This window comes from Microcaecilia unicolor, chromosome 6 (genome assembly GCF_901765095.1).
Source record: "Microcaecilia unicolor chromosome 6, aMicUni1.1, whole genome shotgun sequence".
NCBI classification, from domain to species: Eukaryota; Metazoa; Chordata; class Amphibia; order Gymnophiona; family Siphonopidae; genus Microcaecilia; species Microcaecilia unicolor.
The window spans coordinates 264,035,419-264,057,137 of NC_044036.1; the positions used below are offsets into that span (position 1 = coordinate 264,035,419).

A 21,719-nucleotide genomic window follows, 5' to 3' on the forward strand; every position below is an offset into this window, starting at 1 on the left:
CCCAGCACGGTTCAGGTTAGCTTCACCTGCCACTTGTGCTGTACACTAGCACCCTCCTTCCACCGACTGGGTCACAACCGTCTCTGGGCGAGTCTCCCGCTCTCAAATTATCCCCAGTGATTTCTAGGTTACTTGGGCCACACTCCCAGTGGTCTCACAGTTCCCAGAAAGCACTCACAGACCCAACGCACAAACCACCAGGATACTTTCAGTCCAGAAAGAGAGGCAATAAACTAAATATTGTTTATTGTCTTTTAAAAATTGAACAGTGGAACAAAATAGTGCAATTAGCAAACAATAACAGGTAACTGAAATATGGATCAATTATAACACTAACTAAACATTTGTTTACTTCCTTAAAAAAAGTACCTGAGGAGATCAGGACACATATAGCTGTTCACTAGTTATGAAATATAACTGTTTTTTACAGGGCTTCAACAAAGAGCGAACTTTCTCTCATTTCCCGGGCTGAAACTGGGGAAAAAACCAGAACAGTTCAAAAGAAAAAATGAGCTCCTGGGACAATCGGAGCCTAGTTAACAAGTTTTAAAGTATAGAGCTCACAGTACTGTAGATTCACTTCTTCAATGAGTGAAACTAAAAGAAGGCATTCACTTTCCCGTAACAGCTTTATCATAAAACGTGCACCACCTGCTGGCCACTAGAAGAAATACACTTCAGGATTTAATAAAGGCAGTTTTACAGGCTGAAAGCACACTGTTCTGTCACAGTACTCATGCCAGAATTCTGTGCAACTGCGGAGCACAGAATTTATGCAGAATACCCCACTGCTCAGAATTCAACATTTCATCGCAGAATCTGCGGGACCATGGTAAAGGACGGATCCCCCGCTGCTCTGCTCGGTTGTCTGCCTTCTGTCGCCCGGCCTACCTTTGTATTCCCTAGTGATCTGGTGGCCTTTTCATGGGGGGGGGGGGGGGGGCAGGAAGAACCTTATTCTTTCCTGCCCTTTTTCCGCCGCTCTCTTGCTTCTTCACACTTGATAACAGGAGGGCCTTGAGAAAATCCTAAGAGTCCTTTGACAAACTACTTGCTCCCTTGACCCCCACCCATCAGAGATAGTGCAGCAGGCAAGTAGGGGCCTCATAGAAGGTGTCACAAGAATTGTGAACTCCTCTTTTTCAAATACCAACAACATTAAAAAGAGCAGTGGTGCATCCTTTGCTAAAGAAGAGCTACCTTGACCAGGACAAACTTGAAAGTTACCTGCCAGTACCTAATATCCCGTTTCTAGGAAACTTACAGAGCAAATAGTCTGTGTTTCAGTGATTGGCTAGAAGAGAGAAGCTGGCTAGATCCATGTCAATCTGGATTCAGAACCAGTTATGGAACAGAAATTGTCCTAGTATCCCTACTAGATGATCTTCAGAGAAACCGAGACAAGGGAATTTGCCTTGGTGTTAGTACTGCTAGATTTTTCAGCAGCTTTTGACACTGTGGATCACGATATCATGCTAGAATGGACTGGCAGAAACAGGTGTCAGTAGAACAGTACTTGTTTCAGATCCTATCTATCAGACAGGCAACAATCCATACTGTTTGGCAGTATATTTCTTAAATACTTCTTAATATGTTTGTTTGTTAATATACTATCATGTTTTATCATTGTCATGCTACCCAAAATCCTTCAGTTATCACTAAATGTATACTTTTTCATGTTATCTCTATTACTCATGATGTATTGTAAGCCACATTGAGCCTGCAAAGAGGTGGGAAAACGTGGGATACAAATGCGAAAAAAAAAAATACTTCATCGCTACCATGGGCACTGACCTGTGGGGTACCACAAGGATTGATACTGTCACCTATTCTGTTCAATATCTACTTCGTCACTAGCCAAGCTGATTTGATCGATGGACACTCAGTTCTACATCTGTGCAGATGATGTTTAGCCGCTCATAGCCATTGAACATGACTTACCTACAGCCCTGAATAAACTGACTACTTGTCTAACATCAATTTAAGAATGGACTAAAAACAAACTTTGCCTGAACCCAAGTAAAACCGAGCTTCTATGGATCACTAAAACAAGTGGGTACATACTTGACATCAAAATCTCTTTTGGGAAATACAAACTCCCCCTCAAATTGTAAGTCAGGAACTTTGGAATACAGCTAGATTCAACACTTATCTGATCCCCCAAATCCAAGCAACCTTTAGCTGTTTCTATCATTTGCAACAATTATGCTGCCTCTCTCCTTACACTGTGAAGGCAAATCTTGTCTTGGTTGTGCATGCCATGATAACATCAAGACTGGATTTCTGTAATGCACTCTGCACTGGTCTGACTACAAAGGGTCTGCACCAGCTCCAATTGATTCAGAATTCTATAACAAGATGTAAGCAACGTGACCACAGCACACCATTTTTGCAAAAATGTCACTTTTCCATGTGATTGAATTGACTATTCCCAAGCGGTCACATGAACAACTGGGTTAACCACTTGAGGTGTGAAAAATGGGTTAGCCCACTGTCTGTAAAGCCATCTAATTTATTTGCTGCATCATTTTTCTTGCTCATCCTGGGTGTACAACTAAATAAAATTTAATAAAAAGGCATTACAGTTCACACCTTAGTTCAGCAACATGCCGTGTTGAGTCATTTGAAAGTTTTTTTGCACCACTGCTACAAAAGACTCTTTATTAATTTTTGCTTGTTTATCCCTTTATCTGTTGAGCCGTCTTCCATTTCCCGCTCTTTGGTGCCTTGCTCTTTGTGGGATTTTTTGTGTTCAGTTACCTAGTGGTAGCTATCCAAAATTCCATATGTAATACCCATCCCACTCAGTTATCCCACTTCCAAGTCCCACACCAGTCGAAACAGCTGCCAAAACTAGTAAAACTATTGCATGTACATTAGCCTCTATAGCTTTGCTGGACAGTACCCAGCCAACCTGCTGGTACTGAACCAGTTGGTTTCCAACCCAGCTATTCCATGGCCTGTAGTATCATTAGTTCATGCTTTACTTACTCCTCCCCTACCTCTGTTCTTGAGAGAGTGAAATGTGAGGAGTTTGCAATATTGTAACGTTCCAGCTGTGTTCTACCACTGTTATGGAATATAACAGGAGACAGAACATAGTAACGTAGTAGATGACGGCAGATAAAGACCTGTATGGTCCATCCAGTCTGCCAATCAGATAAACTCATTGTATGTCACCAGCAATTTTATAAAGTTTATCTTGTTATCTGGTAGAAAAGTCACATCCATATCCACATGTGATCTTTGTAAGGGCTGCTGTAGTGGTGTGCAGTTGGGTACTGTAAGGTTTTGGAGGGCTCCACTTACAATATAGAGAGCAATGGTGAGATCTGTACCTAGAGCTTTTAGGTGAAGTCCACTGCAGTGCCCCCTAGAGTGTCCCACTACTCTGCTGAGATGTCTGTGTTGCCAGTCTATTAAGAATGCTGGCTCCTCCTAAATACCAATGGCCTGATTTTGTGCAGTTTTCACTTGGATTTTTTTTTTCACAAATAGACCAAAAAGATAAACGCACAGAGCACAAAAACATCTAGCACGTGGCCATTTTCGAAAAAAAAAAAAAAAAAAGATATTTTGCTGTTTCTAAAATGGCTATATTTGCTCTACAGATTCTGGACTGTTTTGAGCAAAATATTGAAAGTCGGACTTAGATGCCATATCAAAAATGCCCCTCCACTTATACTAAAACAGTAAATAAAATTGCAACGGATAACAAAGACAATGTGACCAACACTTAACATTTTGATTGTAGAAAGCACAAACCTAACATCGATCTTGATTCCACCCGAGCCCAAAAGATACTAACCAACTAGCTTATCTGCAAAACCCACAAGTTTATACTCTATCTTTGAACTTGCTTTAAAACTTCTCTTTTGTAAGATCAGGCAGAAGAGAATTCCTTAAGGAAGGGTGCCTGATAGGCAAAAGACATGTGCTGAGACAATTCTAATTAAATCCTAGAAGGCAAGAAAGAGAAAGTAGTATTTTTTTGTCTTCTTCTATGTTAATGGCTACTCAATAATTTGATACTGTGATTTATAAATTTTTTTTGTATTTATTTTACAAATTTCCTTATGCATTTCTATTTAAAGCTTGCCCTTTGTTGTGGTATGAGTTCATGGTATATATTTTTAGGATTTTATGTGTGAGAATTAATTTACTGTTCTCACTGATGCTTAGGAATAACAACATATACAAAGTTTGATAAGCAGTACAAGATTAAAGAGATATGAAAACAAAAATAGGCCATGTGGATGGTAACCAGTGGTCCACCAGTTGACTTGGTTTATGGCAGTTCATATGGGTAGAATTAAGAAGGGGAAAGGTTGTTGCTTCATATTTTACATTTTGCTTTGTTTTATTTACTTTCGTGGTATAAATTGCACATCACAGGATAGTGCCTCCATAGCATTCTGGGATATTTTGTTTCCTTAGGCATTGAGTCTCCAAATGTGTACTATCACTTTGACTCAGTGCTTCCAGTGGTTAAATATATACTGCAGAAGAGGCAGAGCTGATACAGTAGTTTAGAAACAAACCCCTGACTGTGGCTTGCGCTCTTCCATTCCAGCAGGTGGAAGCAGAAACAAACTGGGCAGAGTTCTGTCACATGACAATTGTCTCCTTGGTCAAAAGGTGCTGTGTTTGTCTGTAGTTCTTGTGGAATTATTTGAACAACTGGGGTCCACTTAGAAGAGAGAATCCTCTCAAACAACATTTTCAGGAGGAAGAAAGTGGGGACAATTGAAATTGCAAGTTGATAAATATGTGAAAACTTAACTGTTGATCATCAACACAAAATTAAGATGTGGAATCTGTTGCCAAACTACATGTTCAAAGTGACTAACATAGTGAAATTCAATTGAGGATTGGACAAGTTCCTAGAGGAAAAGTCCCTAAAAAAATTATTAGCCAGGCAGATTCAGGAGAGCTATTGCTTATTCCTTGAAATGAGCTATGAGAAAATTGATCTACTTTTTGGGATCTGCTGAGGTACTTGAGTCCTGGATTGATTACTGTTGGAAACAGGATACTGAGCTTGATACATGTCTCTTTTGTTCTAAACAGATGAGAACTAGTATACATGTTATTAAAATGAATGTACATTTTGATAGTGATTGACTACAGACAGTAAACAAGCATGCTGATGTGACTGTTAATTTGAAAATTGCAGATTGTCCTGTGTGGAAATATGCAGCTTCCTATGTATACTAATTTCTAGTTCATTGGTTGCAGGTGTTTTGGACTACTTCTTAGTCCCGGAAAAGATGTCCGAAACAGTGATATGCATCTTTTAGATTTGGTAAGCATAACAGTTGCATGTCTTTTATGAAATACAATATCATTATGCATTTCAGGTTTAGTTCAGGTAATAAATACAAATAAAACAAAACATAGTGTAATAACTGTAATCCTGGTAGCAAACCTTCAAAGGTGGTAGGCTCCCTTTAGCAGTCCACAAACAAAGTCCTTCCAAACAACACAGCTTTTAGTTCCAAACAGTTTATTTCCCCTCCTCCACAAAAATCTCAGTTCAAAGGGTTAAAGTCCCATTCAGTTTCCAAAATAAAGCAACAAGAAAAAAAACTTCCCTTTAAATCCAAGTTCTCTCCCAGTTCAACAGCCTGGGTTTTAGTTTTAAAAGTCTTTCCGCTTGGGTGGTTGCAGAATGGCAGTACACCGCCCACAACACAGCTAATTGACTCCTGTGACCACCCACTGCCTTCAGTCCCTGCAACTCTGCCCCAAAGTACAATTACAGTCCATGTCAACTGGCTCCTCCAAACCTGGGGTGCTGCTCCCTCCAGACTCTCCTTCCTCCAAGCACTCCATTAACTCTGCCTCTCTGCTAGGCTGTTGGTTGGAGACCTCCTCCCCCTCCCAGGTGGAAGGAATCTTGTACTGATTTCTAACCCAAGGGTATTGAGCTTTGTCATCCCTGCTCCCCCTTCTGGCCCTCGCCTGCCATCGCAGCTGCTCTCTCCAGTCCTTTTCCCCCTCCCTTCCACGTGGGGGCCATACCGGGTTTTGGGACCTACCACCCTGCTCCCTTCTCTCAGGGCCTTGTGGGGAATGTAGTCTGGCCCCATACCTCCTCCTGAGCTGCCTAGACCCTCCAACCTCCTTACAATAGAAAAGAAAATAAGATGATACCTTTTTTATTGGACTCTACTAACTTAATACATTTTTTGATTAGCTTCCGAAGTTCAGTACCTTCACATCAGAAATGAGCAAATATTGACAAATAGAATATATAAGTGAAACACAAAAGCATTCCAATGAAAGTCTCACAGGAAGAGGGTGGGGTGGGTTAGATGAGAAATAGGGAGAGCTGGGTGGGTGAGAGACAGGGACAGATGGATGGGTGATCTGAGGGTGACAAAGCAGTATAATTTTATGGTTTATAGTGGGATAGAAAACCCAGAACTTTGTTAAGCCTTGTCTGCTGGGGGTCAAAATATTTCATTATTTTGACTTCAACCGGTCTTACTTTACTGGATTGTCTTAATTTACTTTTAGTATTCTAACCATAAAGTCATTGATGTAGTATTCTGGTTTTATAAAGTGCTGTCCCACAGAGGTGGCATCCTGTTTGGCTTGTGATGTATAATATTATGTCTATGTAAATTGATCCTTGTCTTTAGCATCTGACTTGTTTCTCCAATATAGCACCCTTCTTCACACTTGTTGCATTGAATGATATATACCATGTTTGAAGATAAGCATGTGAAGGATCCTCTTATGCTGAATGGTTTTCCCATGTGAGTGACTTTGGCACAATTTGCAGCTTGGTATATTGCACGGACGAGTGCTATTCTCTTCTCTTTGAGATTGTATTGGGAGCTTGCTTTTCACTAATTTGTATTTCAAATTAGTTGGATATCGGAAGGCCAGCACTGGTGGAGTTGGAAATATCTCTTTTAGGATTTCATCCTTCTGGAGTAGTGGCTGTAGATCTTATTTGATTCTTCTTAGCCACCTAATTTTAAATACAAATTAGTGAAAAGCAAACTCACAATACAAGCTCAAAAAAGAAGAGCATGGCATGTGTACCTGCAATATACCAAGCTGCAATACAAAAAGTGGGAAGAAGGGTGCTATATTGTAGACATAAGCCAAATGCTAAAGACGAGGATCAATTTGCATATTTATTTATTTGTAACATTTGTATCCCGCACTTTCCCACACATTAGCAGGTTCAGTGCGGCTTACATAGTAAATCAGGTTTAACAAAGTGATATAGAATAGGTGCAGCTGTAATATAGCAAGTAAAGAGGTAGTCGTTTATGTGTGGATAGGTAAGATGGGCAAGGAAGGAGGATGGAAGAGGTAGGGAATGGAAGGAGGGTATGTATTGGGATTAATGTGTAGTTTAGTATGGGAAAATGTAAGGGAGGGGTAGGAAGAGGGATATATTAGATTGTGTAGGGAGGGGTAGGAAGAGGGATATACTAAAGGATTAAATAGGGGAACATATTCCAGGTTCTGTTTTCATAGTCTGATCCGGTAGTACACGTGGACTTGTAGTTTGTCAGGTTATTTTTGTAGTCTTGCTTGAAGAGGTAAGTTTTTAGTAGCTTCTGGAAAGTTAGGTCATTGACTATTCGAATGGATCTTGATAAGGCATTCCAGAGTTGGCTGCCTATGACGGAGAAGTTGGATGCATAATATGTCTTGTACTTAAGTCCTTTGCAATTAGGAAGATGCAAGTTGAGATACGTTCGAGAAGATTTTGAGCCGTTTCTGGCTGGAAGGTCAGTTGGATTATACATGTAACCCGGGGCTTCTCCGTAGATAATCTTGTGAATTAGCGTGTGGACTTTGAAGTATATTCGTTCAGTAATAGGAAGCCAGTGGAGCTTTTCATGGAGAGGAGTTGCGCTCTCAAATCGCGACTTACCAAAAATAAGTCTGGCAGCCGTTTTTTGGGCGGTCTGAAGTTTTTTCAGGACTTGGGCCTTGGATCCAATGAAAATACTGCTACAGTAGTCAACATGGGTAAGTACAGTGGATTGCACCAAGTTGCGGAAGGTATTTAGGGGAAGATATGATTTTACTCGTTTCAGCATCCACATCATGTTGAACATTTTCCTTGCCGTGGCACTTGCGTGATTTTCCAGAGTTAGATGGTTGTCTAATATTACTCCTAAAATTTTTAGGCTGTCTGATATGGGAATATTGACGTCTGGGGTGTTGAGTTTGGTTGGGATGGGTGTAGAGTACTGGGATGAGAGGATTAGACATTGTATTTTCTCCTTATTCAGTTTCATCTTAAAAGCGTTGGCCCAGGAGGCTAAGATGTTCATTCCATTAATTATTTTATCGGAAATTTCTGCTAAGTTGGATTTGAAGGGGATGAATATAGTGACGTCATCTGCATAAATGAAGAGATTGAGGCCAGATTTAGATAGGGACTTGACCAGAGGGATCATCATAAGGTTAAAGAGGATCGGAGAAGAGGCGATCCTAGGGGCACCCTGCATATTGATGACCAAGGCGACGAGATTGATGAAGTTGATTTGACTCGATAGGATCTAGTGGTGATGAAACCTTTTATCCGTTTAATGATCTTCCCTCCAATCCCTAGTTTATCCAGTAATTTTGTAAGAATATCATGATTTACCATGTCGAATGCGCTAGATAAGTCGAACTGTAAGAGGAGGATGTTGTTTCCAAATGAAATTTTGAGCTTGAACTTGAATATTAAGGTTAGTAGTACAGTTTCTGTGCTGTGGGCAAGTCGAAAGCCCGATTGCGACTCATGTAGAATTTTTGTATGAATTCGTTGAGTTGGGAGATTACTCTGTTTTCCATCAGTTTAGTCAATAGCGGGATGGAGGCCATAGGGCGGTAATTGGTGATGTCATCTGCTGGTTTCTTAATATTTTCTGGTATTGGTGTAAGTAGTATGTCAGCTTGTTCGGTGGGGAAGGATCCCTGTTGAAGAAGGAAGTTTAAGTGAGTGGTGAGGTCTGTAATGAAACGTGATGGTGCGTTTTCCATTAGGTAGGTAGGGCATGGGTCAAGGTAGCAATGGGATTTAGAGAGTTTGGATATTGCTGTGGAAATTTCCTCAGTGGTAAGAAGGGTGAAGTTTGTCCAGGAGCGATCAGCTGGAATCCCGTCCATGTCTGGGTCTAGTTTATCAAGAAAGCTGTCAATACTGACATCATCTTGGGGGATTATGTTGCATAGTTTGATGATTTTATCTTTAAAGTATTTGGCTAGTTGGTCTGCTGGTGTACAGTTTGAGGATGATGTAGTGATTGGGTCGGTGTTGAGAAGATTTCTTATAAGTTGATGTTGTTTTCTTATGTCTGTACAAGTGGTTGCAATCTTCCTTGTGTAATATGATCTTATGGCTTGCTTGATGGCCTTATAGTTTTTTTTGTGAATGTTTCCATGCATTAAAGGTGAGGTTGTTTTTTGATTTACTCCATATTTTTTTCAAGTTTTCTGCTTTGTGACTTGAGATTTTGTAATATGTCGTTAAACCAAGGAGAAGGGTTGCTTCTACGTAAAGTCTTGGAATGTAAAGGTGCAATTTCATCCAGAATGAGTTTACACCTGTTATCCCATTCTGTGAGGAAATGATTTGAATTGGGATGTGTTGACCAGTCGTTATTATAGATCTTATGCCAGAAGGTTTCTATGTCGATTCGTCCTCTGGTGGTGATTGTTAAGGGTTCACGTGTTATAATCTGGTTCTTTTTATGCCAGTATAAAGATAGGGTCGCTTTATGATGGTCAGACCAAGGTGAAGCTGACCAGTGGATGTCTGATATGAGGAAGTTTTGGTGTGAAGAATATTTGTATGAGATGATGTCAAGTGGTGAGATGGACTCTGAGATGGGTTCTGTGGAGAAGTTTGTTCTATGGATAAGTGCTATGCCTCCCCCTCTTCTATCTTTTCTAGGCAAGTGTGCTATTTTATAACCAGGAGGGCATAAGTCAAGAATGATGGGATCTTTTGAATCACAGACCAAGGTTTCAGTGATGAAGAGGTAGGTCAAGGTTGTCTGATGTAATCCAGTCTGTAATGGTTTTGGTTTTGTTAACTGCTGATCTATTCAGACAGGCAGATGTGGTTCAGTAGTCGACAATGAAGGGCAGATTTTAATAAGTTGTCTCGTTTTAGGTGCTTTAGATGAAATTGTTTCTGATTTTGAGGATGATTGTTTGGGATTTTGTGGGTTTCTGTGGTTGTTGCTGGTCCGTGGGGATATGATTGATTTAGGTGGTCTTATGTGGTGTTGAAGAACTGGTATAATGTTGATTTCTGTTGGGGAGAAGTTGAGTGTTGCGTGGATGATAGCAAGTGAGTGGATGATAAGTTTTTTTATGAGGATCATGTTGGTAAATGTTTATGGATTAGATGAGAGGTAGGTTTGGGAAGAGTCGATTAGGAGTATAGCGAAAGGGTTGGATAGGGGTATGTATGGGGTTGAGAAGGTAGAAAGGTAGGGGTGGATATTATTGTTAATTTGGTAGGGGTGAGGCACAGGAGAGTAGAATTACAAGGGACGGATATTCAAATGTCACTTCGAGTGAGTTGAGGCTGGTATGGTCTTGATATTCTGGATGAGGTGGGAGTGATGGAGGTGGGGGTATAGGAAGGCCAGGGATTGGGAGGGTGGAACAGCGAAAAGACAAAGTCAGTATATAAATTATAATATAATATTATACATACATATTAAACATCATAATGCCAACCAGAATGTCACCTCTGTGGGACAGCACTTTATAAAACCAGACCACTTCATCAATGATTTTATGGTGAGAATTGTAATAGGAAATTTTAAGACAATCCAGGAACGTAATGAAGTCAAAGTGATGAAATATTTTGACACCCACCAGACAGGCTTAACAAAGATCTGGTCTTTCTATCCCACTATAAACCATAAAATTATACTGCTTTGCCACCCTCTTATCTCCCATCTATCTCTCTCTGTCTCTCACCCACCCAGCTCTCCATGTTTCTCACCTTACCCACCTCACCCTCTTCCTTTGAAGACTGTATTTGTAATTCTTTTATGTTTCACTTATATAATATGATATTTGTCAATATTTGGTCATTTCTGATGTGAAGAAAAAAAGGTTACATTTGAAAACTAATCAGAATGTATTTAGTCCCATAAAAAGATACCATCTTATTTTCTTTTCTATGTTTTGCTTTATTTCTATTTATTACCTTTAAAAGTGTACTAACACAGTTACCACTTCACTTTACTCAAGGTTTATTTCAGCAATGTTAAGGAGGCAGGAATATGGCAATGCATTCTTCCTTAATGGTAAAGCAGAGAGGGTGACAGCCAAGGAAGTGTGGACACTTTTTGAGGGTTGGAATAATGCTGTTCATTCTTGGTAACGAGGAAGGTAAAACCGTATGACTTCTGCTTTCTCTTGGCTTCATGCTGAAAACCATTGGAGCAGTGAAAATTCTAAACTGCTTCTGTTTCTTAGAATGTATTTGGCAGGATGACGGGACTCCTACCGTTACGTTGGGTTTTGAGAGCCAGGCACTTCTGGCTAATGCATTGGGTAAGCTAGGATAAAAAAGTCTCTCTAGACTCTTTTTGCCTATTTTGATATAATTGTTCTTTAGAAATTCTTTTGGTAAAAAGCTGTGTTTTTATATGCCTATTTGCATTTGCCATGGCTGTTCATCTCTGTCCTTTTATCCATTATTCCATCTATATGCATATAGGGGATTTGCTTTCTGTGGCTGGATTCAGGTGAAAGTTTGCATGAGAAAACTTGCTGAGATTTCAGTTCTCTTGCTAGATTTCATTCAGATGTATTCACAGCATCCCATATATATATATGCAGGGAAGCAGTGACTAAGGTACAGAGGATATAATAGTGGTGGTGTGCTGCAGCCAGACCATGGCACAACCCTACTCTGCCATCCTGAGAAATGCTTCACTTCTTCAACTTGTTTAAGTTTTCTCTTTTTCCTAAAAACATTTAAGGTTTTTGTGATTAGTTTGCTAGAGCTGGGACACAGTATGGTGCTTAGTTTAGAAGCACTGTTGTGCTTTAGATGTTCATAAACTGGACTTTTGATGTCTAAATTTTGATTTCAGAAAGTCAGCATTTGAATGTCTAATACTGAAAAAGGTGCATCAAACAAGGGGGTGGGATTTGGGTGGGCTTAAAAAAATAGATATTCATTCCCTATTGCAGAAGGGGAATGAGCATCCATGTCCTAAAAGATAGATTTAGGGAGTTAGACTTGCTACTTAGGATGTCCAAAGGAGCCATTTTTGAACAGACAGCAAGTGTTTGTACTTAACCTTGGTTTAACAGCAAAACATAACACAGGGTAAGTGCAAACCTGGTGTGCCCTGCATACATGGCACAGGGCAATTTTTGCGTCCACTCCAAATATGAAATAAATAAGCCGCAGGAGACTCACCCCCCACCCCCCACACATGATTCCCCTCCTGCGCCCCCTGTTGTTTCAAGTCTTCCCCTTCCTCCTCATCTCCCTTTCCAAATGTTCCAGATCCTGTAAAATCTCTTCATGACCCCTCCCCTTGGAGGCGGACTGCTGCTACCCAGTTGCACATCCTAAGTAGGTTCTGGGGAGAGGGTTGAGCTCTCGAAGGCCTTGGATGTTGTGTCTGGGGAGGCCTTCTTTAGTTGGGAGAAGAGGGTTCAGATCTGGTGGTTGGGGCAGGGGAAATTGAACTGCAAGCACACTAATGGACTGCGATAGTGTCACTGTACCTACTGTCTTCTCTTGAGGTGGCAGTAAGTACAACAGTGCTATTAGCAATTGTGACAGCTAGTCCATGGTAAGGACCCATGAGCTAGCTGTCACACTAAGGTTCTGAGATAGCTTGGGCCAATATGAGCATCCATGTTGCTATGTCACAACATAGACGTCCATGTGCTGTCAAACAAGTGTTTGTGCCTGTTTTTCCCCATCTATTGTTTGGGTGGTTCCCTCCCCCCCCCCCCCCCCCCCCCCCCCCCCCATAATGGACATTTCTACTGCACATAGATGTACATTTAATAATGTATTTTAGAACAGGCTCTACTTAGACAGATCCTATTCTGAAATACTAGTGGAACATCAGATATCCCAACACAAATGTCTTTTTTTTTTTTTTTTTTTAAATTCTTTATTTATAATTTGCAACATGAATTGACAAGCATAGCTCACTTGTTGAAAGAAGTACAGGATACTAACCTACTACATCCAGGTAATAATAAACAAGAAAGATAAAGAAGAAACAAGAAATTTTTTTAAACATATGGTAGATATCCTTCCTTAGACTACAATAAAGAGGGAGAGATCCTAAAGAGAGAGAGATCAAAAAAGGAAAAAAAAAATTACTACTACATAATAAAGGCCTGACCTAACTTAATCTACAGTCTATTTAACTCAGTTCAACTTATTGCACTTCTAGTCTACTTTTTCAAGTTCAAAACAGATCTTAACTGTGTAGATGCAAAGAAAACATACTTTACACCAGTGTGTTTTTTCTAGCGAAAAAGGTGCCGGTACTCAAATGCCAGGTCACCTTTCAGGGGTGGGGTGATCACTGAGAGACCCGCCCCTCAATAGCCAGGCCCCCTGCAACCAGTCACAGAATCTATGACAAGGCATAACTGGTGTGTAGAGCCTGAGATCTTTCATTAAAACTTGGGGACCATGGGTCAATTTTAGCAGACAATGGAAAAGGTGCCGGTACTCAGTACCCCCAAGTACCCCCTCAAAAAAAGCCTTGCTTTATACCTAGATACCAGACCATACATTTACAAGAAAATACCAACAAAAATGAAGCCCCCAAGGATCTAGTCTCTTCTCTCATGAATAGGAACTCCATTCTCCGGTCTTGCGTGGATCTAGTCACATCTGGATATATCCATAGTCTTTGACCACAAAACAACTGTTGGGCATTCTTTAAATTTTTTTTTTTAAACTTTAAATTGTTTATTGACAAACTCAATATATCACACACATCCAAATACAAAAGCCTTAATCCCTTCCCATCCCACCACCCTCCCTTCCCCCCTCTCCCCTCCCTCCCACAAGGCATGGATGGTTGTACTTAAGTCAATTGGGTCAAATCTCGAAACTGAGTCCAAAGCTCTGGGGTGGTACTGTAGAGGCCTGATCTTTTGTCGGTAAGTTTCTCCATTTCTCAAATCAGAGAGAACTTCAAAATCCAGTCCATCTCCGTAGGTGCCTCCGTCTGTTTCCAACATCGGGTGGTAACACTCTTCGCTGCCGCCAGGCACATTCTCTTAAATCATTCTTAAATGAATGTCTGTTTTCTGATCTGAATGTCCTTTCTAAAATGCTGCTGCATGTAATTCCCTTTTAAACCTAAGGCATTCATGCCTGCCAAAATAAAGCTTCTTGCATTATTCTACAAACTATGGACAATTGTTCGGGAATTGCATGACAAAATCATTTTTGATGTTTTATAGAATGGGTGGGTTTATTTTCGAATTGTTTGTTTTCTTTTTCTTTTTCTTTTTATATTTATTTATAATATTTCAAACCTTATTCACAAGATATATCTTGTACAAGAAACACAGAGATATTATCTGAAATAACAAAAAAATATTCTAAAGTAAATATTCCTCTTTTCTTAGACCACTAATTTAGAGGGGGAGGTCAGTAAAGTTGAGGAGAACATATATCATATTAGTTCATAATAGGCAATAAGGCCTGGACCCAAACCACCGGGCTATTTTACAATTACTTTACTCAACACTAGTCCCGAAAGTCATTTGGTAATTTTCTTTAAAGCAATAAAGCTTTTCAGCTGATCCGGTTGATAGAAAACATATTTGCCACCCACATATCTTATCATACATTTGCACGGGTATGCCAGTAAAAAACTGGCGCCCAGTGCTTTAATATCTTCTCTTAATGCAAGAAACTTTCTCCGTTTTTCCTGAGTTGCTCTTGTGACATCCGGGTAAATCCAGATTCGTGCACCCAAGAATTCTTTTAAAGCATTTTTAATATATAACTTCATTATTGAGTTCAAGTCTTGCTCGAAGACTAAAGAAACCAACAACGTAGAGCGAGTGTGGATTTCGGTTAAGGATTGCTCTAGGAATGCAGTCAAATTTTGTAATCTGGAGGCTTGTTGTAGAATTGTTTATTTTCAAAATGTCAGGTTTATTTTTATTAACTTAAAAAATCTTTTTATTGAGTTTTATCCAATCAATGTAACAGATGTCAAAACAATAAATAAATGTATAGATAGATGACCTCTACACATACAGTAATATTCTTTCTAAACTACCCCTGAACTTGAGAACACCCAATAATCCCCCCCCCCCCCCCAAATAAAAAAGCCTATTGGACAAAAACTGACTTTGGGGCCTGTGATACCCCGATGAGATAACACAACCGGACAAATTGGATACAAACAAAACACGTTTATCAGAATCCTGAGGTCTGTTATGTAACACCCAGGAACATAAGGTGGAAAAACCTCTGTGGTTTTTTAACAGTCTTTAGCAGGCTCTGGCTGGCAGGTCCGAAACATCATCTGTAGCTGCTGGGGATTCCACGGCCCAAACACAGCCTGTAAGTTCTCGGTTCTTTTCTGAGTTAAAGGGCCTGGCTCCTGCCAGACCTCAAAGCAAGGCTTGCAAGTCTCAATTAAGATGCAAAAGTGGCTTACCTCAGCCAGGTCATGATTATTACATAGAGCTGCAGTGGCATATGCTTGGGCTTCAACTCTTCCCTCCCTGGCCTTCCCTAACCTCAGTCTGGCCCTGGCCTTTATACTTCCTGGTTCCGACTCCACCCTTCCCGACTCCCTTCCTGGGTGAGACTAGTATTCTTAAGGTGATTCAGGCTATCTGAGGGACTATTCTTAAGGGTGAGGGGAAGTGTTCTATAAACCCCCTCACAGGGTCCTTTTACTAAGCTGTGTTAGGCACTAACATGTCTAACACAGCAAAAAAAAATGGACTACTGTGGGAAGCGCTGCAGTGTCACATGGTAGTTTTTGAATGTCTGCGCTCTAACCATGTGCTAAATAAGTTGTTTTTTTTTTTTTTTTTTTTTGAGGGGGTGTTTTAGGGGCAGAAAGTGGATGTTTCTTTAGCGCATCTATATTACCACATTCTAAATGGTTAGCACAGGAGCCCTTATGACCTAAAAAATAGGTGTCTTTAAGTGCTTTTGCGATAATTAAAAAAAATGGCTATGTGCTAACGGCAACCTTAGCGCATTGCCATTAATGGGAAAAAATAGAAAATTGGGGGTTTTATGGTCACATTAAAAATGGCCTTAGCATGCGGGAAGGACCCACTTAGGGGGTGCCCTTAGACCATTTTCTACTGCTGCTTATGGACCCCTTTATTGCTTATGTGAATAGTAACAGAAAAAAGAGGGGCACTCGCTTCAAGCCTGTGCAATACAACAATAGTCCAGAAACGAGTCTATACAGACCCACTGGAGCAGTGATTGCCAGCTTGGTATCCTTATCCCCTGAAGAAGCCCCTCGGTGAAACGGGTCCGTCGGGTGTGGATGCCTGTCCAAGACGCTGCAGCCAGCTAAGTGTTTTTTTTTTTTCTTTCCTCTTGAAACTCTACAACTTTGTTGTTGAAGCATATTTGAGCAAACTTTAAAAAAAAATAATAAATTCCACGCAGAGGGAGGATTGGGGGTTTTTGAGACCTATGATTAAAGAAGTTACGGTGACGTCTCTTTTTTGAAACAATTCCAGCAGTCTTGCTGTACATCACTTTTTCTGAGGTCTTTTCCCCCGTTTTTTCTCATTTTTTTCCCTGCTGAATATGTAGTGTGAACAGACTCATTTCTGGACTATTATGTGAATAGTGCAATAACATTTTTGATTACTAAATATATATGAACTAAACTATTATAAGAATGTGAAAAGTGCTTTGAAATGAGCTACAGGAGACATTGGTGACAGATTGGAAAATTTCTGGCTGGGATTGCTTGTTCCAGGCTGTTTTCTGTTTTCCTTGATTTTTGTTTTGATCCTTTCCATTCGTATCTTTGTTAATTTTACTAGAAATGCTTCACTCAGTGGTCTGATCTCTGTGTTGTACAAGCAATTAAACTAAACAGAACAATGTTATAAATAACAATTCCAATAAAACTTAATCATGGAAAAAAAGTACACTTTGTGCAGATGTTTTTTCTGTGGTATGTAGTTACAGATTTGCTGTCTTGAATACAAAGATCTGAAAGGGGGGGGGGGTTCTAGCATGGAATAAAATAAAAAGCTAGAAAGAAACATTGCTAAGTAGAAGTTTCTGAAGTTATCTTAAGTCTGTTTAGACCACATGAAGAAAGCTTTTTTTTTTTTTTTTTTTAATGTATTTGATGAATAGCTCAAAGCAGATTTCTTTTTACAGCTTTCTAAATGCAAATGTAGTAGGAAGCACAGCACATTCATCTGTACTGGACAGACTAGATGAGCCTTGTGGTCTTGATGTGCCATTAGGGTCTATGTTTACTGCTTCCTTGAGCTGTTAATTTATATGTTCCATTTTGTATTTTCTCTGCTTTTAGGAGTCGATGGGAAAAAGCTCAGATGGTAAATCATACATCATTACTGGAAGCTGGAATACTAAGTCTCCACATTTTCAAATTGTAAATGAAGAAACACCTAAAGGTACTGGCTTATCAAATGATTCTTTGATTCATGTAGCCCTTTTTTTTTTGTTTTAATGATTTCATAATCTCCAGTACAGACCTTTGGATAGAAGCCCTACACAGGAGACCAGTGTGATTTTTATTCTGTATATTTTTCTGGCAATTAGTCATTGCCTTATGAGTTTTTGATTTAAAAAATAAAAGGTGGGGGGGTGGTTCTATGATGAGAAAAGGCTCTTGGTAACTCTCTCAGATCTTCAAGCGCTTTCCATAGTCTGCCCTGACTTTCTTGTAACATGTCAGTTAAAATCCTTTATATTCAGTTATAATATATTCAGTTGCCAGTAGGAAGCAGATAGTGATTCTTTTAGAAGGCAACACTACTGGAGATTGGCTTTTCTGTTGTTTCATATCAGCTTCTGAAAGAACTCCCTCTGATCTGCATTCAGTTTGAGAAAAGTGGGTTGCAGAACTGTGGGATCATTGGAGGGCACTTTGTTTTAAATATCTTTTTTAGTTCTGAACTTCCTTTTGGTCCAAGAAGGAACAAAAGTGCACTGATGATCATTTAGATTAATTTTAAGAAAATTAATACAGAAACACAATTTTTCAGCATTAATTACGTGACCCTGTACCAGGGGTTTTCAACCCAGTCCTCAGGGCACACGCAGGCATTCGAGGTTTTCAGGATATCCCCATTCAGTGGGGATATCCTGAAAACCGCGGCTGGCTAGGTGTGTCCCGAAGACTGGATTGAAAATCTCTGTGGAGGAAGAAGCAGGGGCTAGAAGTTTGTCCAGAGTATTAACTTGCTTGAAACCACCACACTCTTTATAGTTAAGGGTGGATGGTCGGATATATGGTAACATTTGGTTCTTTCCTGAAAGGAAAAGTTGATATGTTTTCTGCATTTATTATAGAAAGCTACAGATGAGCTTGCACTGTATGTGAGAAAATGCATTTCGGGTACAGTATATGGTTCACAATCTTGTCCAGACAAAACTAAAATTTTGCATGCAAGGACTGTGGATTGATATGAATTTGTAAGATGGCATAATAGTCACTGCCACATTAGGAAGGCATAGTCTCTTTTCGGGGTCTCCAGACTTTAATTGCCCCTATGGTTAAAGTTTTGACACATGTTAATGTGAACGATATTGTACTACTTAAGCACATTCTTTCAACATGCCTTTATTGGTGATAAATTTTGAGTTTAGAAAGTCATGACAGAATGGTGTTTTCAGTATTATTTTCAGGATTCAAGATTAGCACTTTATGTTTTTCTTTTTCTTTAGTTTCTGTTGGAAATTGAAAAGATGCCATGCAGCTGTTTACAGATATGTAAATAGTTACAAGAATTGATTCTCAAATATTCCTATTTAAAGATTTTAAATGAAACTTAATCATTAGTGTTTCTACCAAAATCTTCTCCCTACCACTGGAACAAGGACAACAACAAGAGAAGAATGTGCAGTAATAGGCAGTAATAGTTTGATTTTTATAGCAGCACTTGGAAAATGTTAGTAGAGCCAGCTTGGTGGGCCTAATGAGGTGTTGTCCTGTGGTCCAATTTCAAATTTATTTGTGTCTAAACTCCTGGGAAAAAAATTGTTTTTTTAATTCTTGAAAATTTGGTGTCCATTAAAGCCGTTTATCCTGGTCATTCTGGCTTTTACCCAAATTGTAGCACTGAAACTCTGTTGTTGGGCTTAATGTACCTTTAAGAGTCTGAGCTGATCAGGGATTTGATGCCCTATGGCTGCAATTACACTTGACAGCAGCTTTTAATACTGTACTTTATGACTACCTATTGCAGTGTCTTACAGGGCCTTTGAATGAAAGGCAGAGTTCTAGGGTGATTCAAAGATTATTTAACTGATAGATCACGCTGTGTACTTTCAGAAAATAAGCTTTTTCCATTCTATGCCAGTTTGTTGTGGAGTCCCACAGGGTCAATTTTAGCTTTCATATTATTTAATGTATACCATGTAGTGTATATAAGGTAGATAGTTTGATTTTGAGGTACATGTATCGCAGATGATAAACAATTGGTAGATTATATGTCACAGGATCAGGTATCAGCAGGAACCATGTTAAATGAGTGCTTAAAACTAAATCATGACAAACTAAGGTAGGGTCGTGTGATGGCAGTGTGCTGAATGAATGCCCAATAACCTAGCTCCATATCTGATTCCTCCCCCCTCCCCCCCAAAAAAACCGACTTGACTGGAACTACAGCTGAATAACCCCCGAACATGAATTATGGAGGCAGAAAAAGAATGGGCACAGCAGGGTGAAAACAGGCCATTGTAAGTTGACGCATTGTTGCATGCTGATGAAAATGCAACATACTGGGCTGGAAAAGTGCAAGAACAGGGACAGCAATAGCAATATGGGGGTAGACTTGCCCTTACCACTGGTCTTTACCCTGCAGGAAGAGACGGCGAGGGAACTTATCAAACACCTCTTTGCCAATCGATGAAATAAAAGGGACTGGAGGGACAAGCGGAGCAGTTGCATTAAGAGGATACAACTGATGAGGCTGAGAATCAGCTCTGAGTATTAGAAGAACACTGTAAAAAGCTAATGGCTCAGGTGGATGACCAGAGGCTGTCTGAACATTATTAAAATTGTGGGCCTCCTAGAGAGGGTGAAAGAGAACCATGGGTGTTTGTGGAGTGTCAGTTGCTGGAGTCTTTGAATTTGGGCTCTGCAGATATACCAATGAAAGTAGAGCTTGCGTACTATGTGGTTGAGTGTACTGAGAGAATGACTGATGTCTGCAGCCAGTCTTGGTGAGGGTTGTGAACTTTATGGAGGCGCATGCTCTGATCGTGGCTGTATAAAAGTAGGTGAATTTTGGAATACAAGGGAGCAAAGCTGCTTCTGCTCAAATTTTTCTCAGCACAGTTGACCATATTGTATGAGCTGTACAGTAAGGGCATCCAGTTCACCTTGCAGTACCTCTCACCCACAAAAATCAGACTGTGATCTTCAAGACCCCAAAAGAGATGAAACTGTTTCTTGACAATTTGGAGAGAGACAAGAGCGTGGCATGGGACTAAAGCAAAATGATTTGGCACTGACTTTTATGTATTATTTTGGAACTGTGGAACTGACATTTAGTTTAGATAGGGCTGACTCCCCCCTTCTCTCTCCACTGGTTGGAGAGAGCTGGCTGGCATCATTCCTGGAGAAATGTGGAAGAAGGATTGGAGGTTGGCATGAAATTGAAGATTGAGGAAGACATAATGTAATAGATGGCCTAACTTAATGGAGCAACCCAGGGGTGGGAGGGGGAGCAATGCGCACAGTACTATTTCCAGGATACTGGACTAGATGGACTGTTGGTCTGACCAGTATGCCTATTCTTATTTGGACTTGAAAGAGATGCTCAGTAGTACTAGTTGAAATGCTCATACACTTGGTTGGTGTGTAAATTGTGTTGCCTTGATACTGGTTTGGGTGTGTAATATGAGGAAGGGGAGATTGAGGGTGATGGGTTCATGAGACTGGGGGAGGGTGTGGGGGAAAGGGGGTTGTGAATGAGGTTAGTATGTTTTGGGGGAGTCCAAGGGGTGTAGGGGCAGGTACGGGATTAAGGTTTTAGGAGGGAGTTGAATTAAAATAAGGGGATAATCAAGGTGGGATGGGAAACTTGTCTGGAGTTGCCTGAAGAGATTAAAACCTTGATAGAGCTCAGCTAGCTAGCTAGCCCTCAATAGTTATGATAACAGAGGGAATTGTACCATTCATCCTATGGAAAAAAAGGATTGGCTAAGCTGAAGATACTTGCACTCAATGTGGATGGCTTATACTGTTTCATTAAAAGAAATGAAGTGCTGAATTATTTAAATAGGGAGAAAGAAGACACAGCTTTTCTCAAGAAACCCACTTAATTGCAGTTAAGCATCAAAAGTTGGAGAAATTGGGTGGGTGACCAGGGATGGTGTTCCTTTAGTAGCAGGCGGAGAAGAGTGGCCATTTTACTTCACAAAAAGGTGGAACTTGATGTTCACAAAGTTATACAAGATCCGCAAGGGCAATATGCTGTCATGATGTGACGCTTAAGTGAGTGAAAGTGGTACTTTGCAATATATATGT

General features: G+C 40.1%; 1 protein-coding gene across 3 annotated transcripts in view; it reads left to right on the forward strand.

The window, feature by feature from the left end:
- Nucleotides 1-21,719, forward strand: part of RABGAP1 (RAB GTPase activating protein 1) — a 495,691-nt gene that overhangs the window by 167,753 nt on the left and 306,219 nt on the right. For all 3 annotated transcript variants that reach the window (XM_030207329.1, XM_030207331.1, XM_030207330.1), the window contains exons 8-9: nt 5,239-5,305; nt 17,532-17,634. In XM_030207329.1, the coding sequence (XP_030063189.1) occupies nt 5,239-5,305; nt 17,532-17,634 (170 nt within the window). The remainder of the gene's footprint in view (nt 1-5,238; nt 5,306-17,531; nt 17,635-21,719) is intronic.